Raw genomic sequence first — 12279 nt, forward strand, 5'->3', positions numbered from 1 at the left:
AAACAAAAACAAGGTTACTTCAAGTAGACAAAATTAAATAAAGTCTGTGTTAAAACCTAAACCGCACTTACCTCAGTGAACGGATCCATTCTCTAAATTATTTCGGATTTCGAATGAAAAATACAGTATTTAAAAGAGTAAAATAAAACAAATAGAAATCACGCTCCAACTCTTTTTCAGTCTCCTTCCCAGTCGTGCCTGTTCAAATTTGAATTTCAGCGCTCCACTCCTTGCGCAGCCGCAAATCTTACAGCGTCACGAGGGCATTCGTAGGCGGAGCAACAAACTGTCAGCCCCCTACTCCAATCATGTATCACAGTTTTACCGTACATCCAATCAAATTATGCAATGGGCAGTGCTCACGCGGACAGTTTGGTAGGTTGTTACGTGTTGACGTTGGCAGAATTCCTGGTGCTGTAAAGTGTACGTACGTTTTGCACTAGCTCATGTTTTCCTGCTGCGCTATGGAAAAAAAGTTAATGTGGTTCAACGACCAGAAGTTTTGATGAGGCATTCAACGATAATTTGTGTAACTTGTGTGACGTTAGTCGAAGACGCGAGAAAACTCGTGTCTGGGTTGAATGTTGTGTCTGGGTTGATTGTTAAAGCACGCATTTGACCGTGTTGACGACAGATACTTGTTTACTGTAATGGCAGTTTAAACTTGGCCGACACAATGCATTAAATTACCTGGTTTGTCAGTGCTGCCTAAATTCATCTGTCAAAAGTTCAAAATTTGAGAAGGTGCAGGCCTGCAGATGTTCAACGGAAATCATGAGCACGTACTCTGTAAACGGGACTAAAGCATCCAAGGTGTCTCGTTGGACCGTTGGATTTTCCCCATTTGTTTACGCACGTGTATGGCTCTTTGTTACTGTACTCTTTGACCCTACTATAACTATTGGGTAGTTAACTGATGCTGCGTCTTATTTAAAACGTACACTATATCGGGAATGTTAATGCTATATATCCTTAGCCATTAGAGGTACCGTAGCGAAATTAACGCTCGTTTTAAGAAAGAAAAAATCCGTGAATAATTTAACGGAGTTATTTCACAGTAGCACTGTTCTGTGTGCGACACTCACAAACTTTTTTCCCTCTATAGCCAATGTCACCCTGTCATGTGGGACGCTGCAGCTATAAATTCCGGTAGAAAACCAACCATTATTAAAACGTTTAAAGCCGAAGTGGATCAGAATGTAAATACAGTGGTGTGAAAAACTATTTGCCCCCTTCCTGATTTCTTATTCTTTTGCATGTTTGTCACACAAAATGTTTCTGATCATCAAACACATTTAACCATTAGTCAAATATAACACAAGTAAACACAAAATGCAGTTTGTAAATGGTGGTTTTTATTATTTAGGGAGAAAAAAAATCCAAACCTACATGGCCCTGTGTGAAAAAGTAATTACCCCCTGAACCTAATAACTGGTTGGGCCACCCTTAGCAGCAATAACTGCAATCAAGCGTTTGCGATAACTTGCAATGAGTCTTTTACAGCGCTCTGGAGGAATTTTGGCCCACTCATCTTTGCAAAATTGTTGTAATTCAGCTTTATTTGAGGGTTTTCTAGCATGAACCGCCTTTTTAAGGTCATGCCATAGCATCTCAATTGGATTCAGGTCAGGACTTTGACTAGGCCACTCCAAAGTCTTCATTTTGTTTTTCTTCAGCCATTCAGAGGTGGATTTGCTGGTGTGTTTTGGGTCATTGTCCTGTTGCAGCACCCAAGATCACTTCAGCTTGAGTTGACGAACAGATGGCCGGACATTCTCCTTCAGGATTTTTTGGTAGACAGTAGAATTCATGGTTCCATCTATCACAGCAAGCCTTCCAGGTCCTGAAGCAGCAAAACAACCCCAGACCATCACACTACCACTACCATATTTTACTGTTGGTATGATGTTCTTTTTCTGAAATGCTGTGTTCCTTTTACGCCAGATGTAACGGGACATTTGCCTTCCAAAAAGTTCAACTTTTGACTCATCAGTCCACAAGGTATTTTCCCAAAAGTCTTGGCAATCATTGAGATGTTTCTTAGCAAAATTGAGACGAGCCCTAATGTTCTTTTTACTTAACAGTGGTTTGCGTCTTGGAAATCTGCCATGCAGGCCGTTTTTGCCCAGTCTCTTTCTTATGGTGGAGTCGTGAACACTGACCTTAATTGAGGTAAGTGAGGCCTGCAGTTCTTTAGACGTTGTCCTGGGGTCTTTTGTGACCTCTCGGATGAGTCGTCTCTGCGCTCTTGGGGTAATTTTGGTCGGCCGGCCACTCCTGGGAAGGTTCACCACTGTTCCATGTTTTTGCCATTTGTGGATAATGGCTCTCACTGTGGTTCGCTGGAGTCCCAAAGCTTTAGAAATGGCTTTATAACCTTTACCAGACTGATAGATCTCAATTACTTCTGTTCTCATTTGTTCCTGAATTTCTTTGGATCTTGGCATGATGTCTAGCTTTTGAGGTGCTTTTGGTCTACTTCTCTGTGTCAGGCAGCTCCTATTTAAGTGATTTCTTGATTGAAACAGGTGTGGCAGTAATCAGGCCTGGGGTGGCTACGGAAATTGAACTCAGGTGTGATACACCACAGTTAGGTTATTTTTTAACAAGGGGGCAATTACTTTTTCACACATTGGATTTTTTTTCTCCCTAAATAATAAACACCATCATTTAAAAACTGCATTTTGTGTTTACTTGTGTTATATTTGACTAATGGTTAAATGTGTTTGATGATCAGAAACATTTTGTGTGACAAACATGCAAAAGAATAAGAAATCAGGAAGGGGGCAAATAGTTTTTCACACCACTGTATATCCACTGTTGCCGTATTAAGAAATATGCTACTCATATGTCGAGCAGATTTATTATATTTATAACTGTAAAAGATGGTACGGTGGTGCAGCGATTAGGGCTGCTGTGTAACGGATTCAATTGCCATTGTTTTTGTTCCATTTCTGTTTTGCTGCTTGGGCAAAGTTTGTATAATCTCCAGTGTGTGCGTTAAGTTTTTCTGGCCGTAAATTTTTTTTGTATGCTGTTAAGCATTTGAATTAATTCTGAAATGAGTTTCTGCAAAGGTTGCATTAATATAATATTGGTCCACCTGCATTCATTTTACAATTGTAACGTGGTACCCCATCAGTGGTGCTTGCCTTTTACACAGGCTAAGACAGGAAAAGTGGATGTAAAAAAACACAGCAGTGTACCTAAACCCTAAATGCTTCTTTTTGGTATAGTGCCTGTAACTAGATAGATAGATAATTTATTCATCCACCTAGGGAAATGTTAATCAGACATCAGATCCAAAGGGCAAGAATTATGTCCTTTTCCAGCAAAGCAAAAATAATAAATCAATAAATCTTCTTTCTCTTTATCTTTCCCCATGTCTATTCGGGGTTGATGTGCTTGATTAACATTCTCCATATAGTCCAGCCTTGCACCTACTCCTCAGTTAGACCCTTTCCCTTGAAATCTTCTTTGACATTATCATTTCACATCCGCTTCGGCCTCTGTCACTTTCTCTTTACCTGTAAGCGGACGCCCACATAACACCTGGCTGTGGCAGATAGACGGTCATTTCCGGTGGGTGGGACTGGACTGTGTGTCTGCCCCGGGGGTTTCCAACCAGGATCCCAAACTGTTTTGTCATGTGGTGGGTGTGGCAATGCACTGTACCAGTGCATGCCCCTAAACCTAACCTTACATGTACTTCCATTCCCATCACTCTTTTGCCCACATATTTATTGTCTCTTCTCATCATATGTCCATATCACTTCAATCTACTTTCCTGTACTTTCTTAGGTGTCTCTCCCACTTTTGTTGTTCCTCCAAATGGCTCATTTCTTATTCTTTTCTTTTTTTTAACTCCACGCATCCATCTCCACATTCTCATTTCTGGCGTATTGTATCTAACTTCTTCACCTGCACTCCCTTTACTGCTTATGTCTCAGCTCCATACATCACTGCTGGTCTTACGTTGCTGTCTTAAAAACCTTACATTTAACATTTTCCTTAATACTCTGCTCACATAATACTTCTCAAACCTTCTTCTGATTGTTCCATCCCCACTGCACTCTATGTGTCACCTCTGCATTTAGTTTTCCATCTTGATCTAAATAGTTAACCATAAAGCCAATTCACAGTACAGCAGCACAGAGGTGCAGTGGTACCACTGCTGCTTCACAGTAATGAGACCCGGATTCACATCCCAGGTCCTCCTTGTGTGGGTTTCCTCCCACAGCCCAAAGACATGCAGGTTAGGTAGATTGGTGGTACTAAATTGGCCCTGGTGTGTGGTTGGTGTGTGTGTGTGTGTGTGTATTTGTCCTGTGATGGATCAGTGCCCTGTCCAGGGTTTGTTTGTGCCCTGCGCCCTATGCTAGCTGGGATAGGCTGCAGCAGCCAATGCAAGCAAAGCCTGTTCAGGACTAAGCGGGTTAGACAATTCAAAGTCTGCCTAATGTGGTAAGTCATAGCTTTCCAAACCTTTGGTGCAGCTTGTATGAATGTATGGTTTTCTTTAGAAGATCTAGCCATTTTAAGCTTGGCTAACTTCCACTGGTAGTGCCAGTGTTTGCTTACAGTAGATGGTATTATCATGTTACTAATCAAGTGTTTTAGCTACCCTGGGATCTTTTAGTTTTCAGAATACCCTTTTAGGACTGTGTTACCTAAACCCAAGGCTCTGATAACCTCTGGAAAGTAGACGATTGCAACCAACTGTGACCAGTAGTCATTTAGTGAAAACAAGAATGTCATGCTTAAGATTAACAATTAAAGAACTAAATGCTTTTCATCATAATTTTTATCTTTTCCTCTATGGTACAGTATGTTCAGAATGTTACGTGTCATTATTATTATTATTATTCTGTCCATGAATATGCTTAAAAGACACAGTTATCTAAAACAGCATTAAATAAAACTGGTGCCTTACTACATGAAAAAGAATCCATTGAAAGCTTTTCAAATGATGACACTTACATGAGGATAGATTCCAGAGTAAATCGTAGTTTTGGAATATACGTAACAGGCAAAAGAATGATTTGTTTGGTACAGTTCATACTGTTTGGTCTACTTCATTCCTGTTCAAAAATTACAAAGATGACTACAGTTAGGGTGTCATTTGATACACCAAGCTTTTTTATGTATTATTAGGTGGACTTATTCAAGGATAGATTTCATGCCCTAGGACACATTGGCCCTTGGCATACCACACATGGATCATTAGGCTGGCATGTCCATGTCTGAAGCCTGTAATGAGTATTACAGACCACTGAGCAATTTTGAACTTTTAATAACATTTTTATAATGTGCTCCTAGCATCAGTTAAACATTTTTTTTTACTCTTAATGCATCTTTCCAAAAAACAGCTATATACAGCAGTACCTATCTTTGACAGTAGTGTTCCTCTGGCTCATCTCCATATTAGACGCATTTTGTCTATTTTTGTATCCATTTAAAAAGTCAGATTGCATCCAGCTGCTTTTCCGTTCACTTTCTTCTCTGTCTTCATCTCCAATCTCCTTTACTCCTTTTATCCTGTACAGCTGTGTTGCTTTGACCCCGTCTCCAGTACATTCATCTTTAGTCATTTTCAGGAGCTCTCTAGATGCTTTGTCTTTTCTGAGCTCTTTTATTCTCATTTACCCAAAATCTACACTTCTGCTTCCTCATTTTACTCCTCTGGCCCCAAACCCAGAAATGCTATCACATCCTTTGTTCTTGTAATATTTTCAAATAGAGAGCAATCTTTAAACACTTACAGTACATTGTTTTCCACAAAGCCTGCACTTTTTCAGCATTGCAGTCTAAAACTGTCACAATTTTTACATTTAAAAAATGCTGCTCTATGCTGTTATTTCTCCTCACATTTCCTGCATTTTTGATTTCAATACATCTACAGTATTATTCTTGCAGTCCCAGTTAGGATTATCAAAAGCACAACTTTGTCTTCACAGAAACTTCTGTTTAGTTCAATTCATTGTTCTTGTTGACTTGTATAAAATTCATTACCAAAAAAGCCCCAGCTAGCAATAGTCAGATATCACTATAGTCTCCTTCTCTTGTTATATTTTTTTTTATTACAGAAATATGCATTACAATTGAAGAGTTAAAATATAACCATCAAACACACATTACTGTTAGCAAAAGATAAAAAATCAGTCCAATCCAGAGTAAAATGAATGCAGGAAATCAATGACAGACTCATTAACCTTAAACCAGGCATGTCAAACATGCAGCCCCCGGGCCGCATGCGGCCCACAACAGAAATCTGTGCGGCCCGCATGACAGATCCTAGTTAGCACTAAACTTGCACACAATGATTACTATCGTTTGAATCAGTCTGCATCTTCGGCGTTACTTATTGACTTTTCTTACTTCTGCCTTCTGATAAAAGCGCGTTTCCAATGGCATTACGGTACCGGAAACGTCATCCGCTAGTATAGCCATGAGCCTTGTCCAAAGTTAATGAGCCGCGACGTCGCAACTGAAGTGCTAGGCTGCAGCAGCCTGGCAGCAGGGGCGGCCTTAGGCATGTGCAAACTGTGCACCTGCACAGGGCCGCCACGCCAATACATATTGAATATAAAACAGAAAGAGAAAATAACGACACAGCTGATGGCAATGAGGCCGAAAAACATTGTGTTTCTTGTTAATTTGTACACTGTACACTGTACTGTACTCTTTCAATGTTGAGAATGTGCCTGAGAATATCCAAGTGGAATTGATTGAACTGCAGTCAGATTCTATTCTGAAGGCAAAATACCAGTGCCGGATTAACCAATAGGCACATGTAGCATATGCTACGGGCCCCGCAATTTCGGGGGCCCCCAAAATGGTGGACCCAATATTTAATGAAAAAGTGTAGCATTGAAAAACTGGTCTTTAAAAATATTATCTTTACATTTTTAAACTGTAAATTTCTTACACAACAAAACTTTAGGGGCCCAACACATAAAATTCACATAAATATTATAAGATTCTTATTATAATCGAGAGTAAAATAATTATTTAGTCCAGTTTGAACTGTTCAGAATCTAAACTTCAGATGATGCAGACCAAAAGGGCCCCCAAATTTGAAATGTGCTACGGGTCCCCAAAGCTCTTAATCCGGCCCTGCAAAATACAATGAAGTTGGTGTGCCAGGCTTGTATGCTTACCTGCCACCCTCGTATGTGCAGATCCGTAAGTTGGCATCGAGAGTACTGTCAATGTTCAGAAGCACTTACCTTTATGAGCAATTGTTTTCGTTAATGGAAGCTACCAAAACCCCACATCGCTCAAGACTTACCGTCGAGCACCTTTCATCCCTCATAAAAGTTGCAGCTGCACAAGATTTCAAGCCTGATATTGACGAACTGGTTACTAACAAGAGATGCCAAGTGTTGGGACAAAAGAAATAGATCTCACACTGTAAGACTGCTATAGTATATAAGCAATGAATATAATGTAATGAATAAATTATAATAATATAAGGACCTAGCTAAAAGGCTAAGACTCTAATTGCACGCAGTTGTACGGAGATTGTATGGAAATAAATTGCTTTTCTTTAAACTTTAAGTGTTACATTTTTTAAAGTTTTCAGTATATTACAGTGCGGCCCGCTGACGCACGTATGGCAGTCGAAGCGGCCCACCAATGGTAGTGAGTTTGACATGCCTGCCTTAAACCATACTTGAAAACGCAATGCCAACCCAAAATGTTTAATTTTTCTGGTATTTACGATGACTCTTTCTGATAAAAGACAAAATAAGTGACCTTTTCCTTTTCTTTTCTACCCCATTTCTAAGTTCCACAAACCTGCAATAAAATTATGTCCAACTTTGTTTATTGTCATAAGCGTAGCTCTGAAAGCAGGGGTGTTGTTTTGTAAAGTGGGGTTTACTGTTTTGAAAACTTACTTGTTCAATAAGTTCTAAGGATTTGACTTCATGTTAGAACTCATACTCGATTGGTCCTGATTGTAAGCTACTTGTGGACAGGCCGTCTATTTTTCATTAAATAACTACATACGGGCACACCTAACAAAGAAAATGTCAGAAGCAAATGAGAGCATGCCATGATCATGCAAATATAATGAACTTACCCTTTAATTGGAAACTGGTTAATAAAAAAGGGGATTCAGCAGAGTTAAAAGAAACAATCAATGACTCTGAATTATAATAAGTAAGAAATGTATATTGAAGAAAAACACACAAGACTTACTGACTTCTAAATAAGAAACGTCTGGATAAAAAAATCAGCAGCAACTCAGACCCTCCAGCAGACAACACCTTTCCTGTAAACAATACTATTAATCAGCTTATCCCCAACTGAAAACTGCGGCTGTTCCTTGTCCACATGTGTAAGAAAATAATAAAGACATTTTCAAAATTGGAAGGATGGCATGATGGCACACTGGTTAGCTCTACAGCCTCCATGGTAAGGAAATGGGTTCAGGACACTTATGTTCACCACCAGTATGGATTTAGCAGTTGATCCCCATGTTTGTTTGGGTTGTCTTAAGGCACTACAGTGTCTACCCACAAATCTTAAAAGACATTAAGGTCAGGTTAATTGAAAGTGCCAGATTGGACCTTAGTTAGAATGGGTGTGTTTGTGAGGGTTTTATGATGGTTTGGCATCCTTGCAACATCTAGTTTTTACTGTGTGGCAGATGCTGCTAAGATAGGCCCTATCAATTCAAAAACCTGGTACTGAAATACGTAGTTTTGACAAATTAATAAAGAAATATTACTTTAAAGTTCAAACCCAACACATCCATTCATCGTTCCATATCTTCCTAAGCCTACATTTTCCAGTTTGGAATCATGAAGAGGCAATCTCATTTAAAAGATTATTTCTGCAATGGGTGGAAGTGTAGTTTTTACTTTGCAGTTTATGAAGTAACTGCAATTTCAATAAAGCCTTTTCTAATAAAATAGAAATAAAGTCTGACATGAAAAATAAATTCATGTTTGAACTCACTAATGTAGTTACTGGCACAAGGTAGAAGCCAATCCATTTCATTTATTCTCCCAAACCTGTGAACTGAGGAGAAACACAGGAGGTCCACAGTCCAGACGTTGCTGGGGATGCAATGAGTGGAAGGCAGAAACTAATCCTGGATGAGGTGCCAGTCCATCACAGGAGACACACAAACACACTCACTATTAGGCATTCTCATAAAGCTGACGGGGGACCATCAGAAAAACCAATACAGACATGGGGAGAACATGCAGACTCCACATAGACAGGCTAACATTTGAACCCACAGCTCTGGCACTGGGTCACCATGCTACCCAAAATATACAATCAAAATTGGAAGAAAATACACGTTTTTTAATTATCGTTTTTTTTTTTTTGTTAAGTCACTACTCCTAAACAATATGAAGCTCCTAAACAGAGTAATACAAAGAAAATGCTGCAACATGTCTGTCATTCATTAACATGTTCAGTAACATTTTCAAATGCAGACTCATTATAACTTCTAACAACCTGCACAGAAATGGTAACGTGTTTCTGTCTGAAAAGGACAGACATGGCCATGTAAATTAAAAAGTGACATATTAAAGTAAGATAAACATTGGCTTTTCTTTAATTACCACTTACTCCACATGCAGTTATGGGAGGCAATAACCTAACCTGTCAAAAAAAATTACACTCTTTATAAAAGAGAAGAGGCATAACAGGAATATACAGATTAAACCACTAAAGACAAGCAGCAGGAGTCATGAAACCCTAAAATATATATATATATATATATATATATATATATTTATATATATATATATACTGTGTATAGACTATATATATATATATACAGTGGTGTGAAAAACTATTTGCCCCCTTCCTGATTTCTTATTCTTTTGCATGTTTGTCACACAAAATGTTTCTGATCATCAAACACATTTAACCATTAGTCAAATATAACACAAGTAAACACAAAATGCAGTTTTGTAAATGGTGGTTTTTATTATTTAGGGAGAAAAAAAAATCCAAACCTACATGGCCCTGTGTGAAAAAGTAATTGCCCCCCTGAACCTAATAACTGGTTGGGCCACCCTTAGCAGCAATAACTGCAATCAAGCGTTTGCGATAACTTGCAATGAGTCTATTACAGCGCTCTGGAGGAATTTTGGCCCACTCATCTTTGCAAAATTGTTGTAATTCAGCTTTATTTGAGTGTTTTCTAGCATGAACCGCCTTTTTAAGGTCATGCCATAGCATCTCAATTGGATTCAGGTCAGGACTTTGACTAGGCCACTCCAAAGTCTTCATTTTGTTTTTCTTCAGCCATTCAGAGGTGGATTTGCTGGTGTGTTTTGGGTCATTGTCCTGTTGCAGCACCCAAGATCGCTTCAGCTTGAGTTGACGAACAGATGGCCGGACATTCTCCTTCAGGATTTTTTGGTAGACAGTAGAATTCATGGTTCCATCTATCACAGCAAGCCTTCCAGGTCCTGAAGCAGCAAAACAACCCCAGACCATCACACTACCACCACCATATTTTACTGTTGGTATGATGTTCTTTTTCTGAAATGCTGTGTTCCTTTTACGCCAGATGTAACGGGACATTTGCCTTCCAAAAAGTTCAACTTTTGTCTCATCAGTCCACAAGGTATTTTCCCAAAAGTCTTGGCAATCATTGAGATGTTTCTTAGCAAAATTGAGACGAGCCCTAATGTTCTTTTTGCTTAACAGTGGTTTGCGTCTTGGACATCTGCCATGCAGGCCGTTTTTGCCCAGTCTCTTTCTTATGGTGGAGTCGTGAACACTGACCTTAATTGAGGCAAGTGAGGCCTGCAGTTCTTTAGACCTTGTCCTGGGGTCTTTTGTGACCTCTCGGATGAGTCGTCTCTGTGCTCTTGGGGTAATTGTGGTCGGCCGGCCACTCCTGGGAAGGTTCACCACTGTTCCATGTTTTTGCCATTTGTGGATAATGGCTCTCACTGTGGTTCGCTGGAGTCCCAAAGCTTTAGAAATGGCTTTATAACCTTTACCAGACTGATAGATCTCAATTACTTCTGTTCTCATTTGTTCCTGAATTTCTTTGGATCTTGGCATGATGTCTAGCTTTTGAGGTGCTTTTGGTCTACTTCTGTGTCAGGCAGCTCCTATTTAAGTGATTTCTTGATTGAAACAGGTGTGGCAGTAATCAGGCCTGGGGGTGGCTACGGAAATTGAACTCAGGTGTGATACACCACAGTTAAGTTATTTTTTAACAAGGGGGCAATTACTTTTTCACACAGGGCCATGTAGGTTTGGATTTTTTTTCTCCCTAAATAATAAAAACCATCATTTAAAAACTGCATTTTGTGTTTACTTGTGTTATATTTGACTAATGGTTAAATGTGTTTGATGATCAGAAACATTTTGATCAGGCACAAATATAGCGCCTTTATCACAATATATACTGTATATAGACTTGTCTGGTAAAGCAGGTGGTGCAACTTGTTGGTCAGGTTAGAGTTTGGATTTTCAGTGACAAGGTATCAAAGGTTACACCAATCACCTAATCAGAGTAGTGAGGACTTCCACTACTTCAACATTATCATTCATTTTTCTCATTAAGGGTGGCAGGTAATTTTCTTTAAAGCATGACAGTTTTTTTCAGATTCCAACCACTTTTAAAGTGAGATTTATGTCTAACTGGATACCCAGTACATCCACCTTTTTTGCATGTTACTTGGAAATAAGACCTAGATAAACATTTTGTTCAAGTGTTTTTAAAAAATATATTTAATTCTCCAAGACTGCATAAATGCTTTCTTAAACAGGGTTGTGCCCTGTGTCAATTGAAGTGCATAAGAAATTATTTTCAAAAGCATCTAATATTTCACTAGGTGGCAGCACATCATCAGCAGCAGCAACAATGGGTCAGCAGAATACATGGAGGAGCAGCTGAAAGGATTTCTTATCTTCATGGGTCCTCCTTTTAATTCCAGGTAGTAATTCTGTGTTTATCCATTAGTCCTACTGACAGTACATACCTGCTTGTTGCAGATTTGTGTTTTCTTCTATGTATTATTCATTGGTAAAATCTGCCTAAATAATGCATTCGTTTATTTGCCCAACCTTTCCTTTTTGAATGCAGAGACAAAGAAGATTGAAGACCTTCCTGTCAGTATTGGGTGCAGATGAGAAACCAGTCGTGGACAAGAATCCACTTATAACGTACAAAAAACAAATTATACAGCTTGCTTATGGATCACAGCATAAGAGGCAAAAATAAATAAATACAAAATTACTCAAATATACAGTATTTGTAAAATCTGAAACCATTTAAATATAATGAAA

The 12279-nt window shown here is 39.0% G+C and overlaps 1 protein-coding gene across 2 annotated transcripts in view; it reads right to left on the minus strand.

The window, feature by feature from the left end:
• Window positions 1-242, minus strand: part of anln (anillin, actin binding protein) — a 39379-nt gene extending 39137 nt beyond the window's left edge. Inside the window, exon 1 of one of the 2 annotated variants that reach the window (XM_028818138.2) lies at window positions 72-242. In XM_028818138.2, coding sequence (XP_028673971.2) covers window positions 72-89 — 18 coding nt within the window. In that variant the 5' untranslated portion in view covers window positions 90-242. The remainder of the gene's footprint in view (window positions 1-71) is intronic. The other variant, XM_028818139.2, reaches the window with a different exon arrangement.
• Between the last annotated feature and the right edge of the window lie 12037 nt (window positions 243-12279).

Source organism: Erpetoichthys calabaricus, chromosome 13, assembly GCF_900747795.2.
Source record: "Erpetoichthys calabaricus chromosome 13, fErpCal1.3, whole genome shotgun sequence".
Lineage (NCBI taxonomy): Eukaryota > Metazoa > Chordata > Cladistia > Polypteriformes > Polypteridae > Erpetoichthys > Erpetoichthys calabaricus.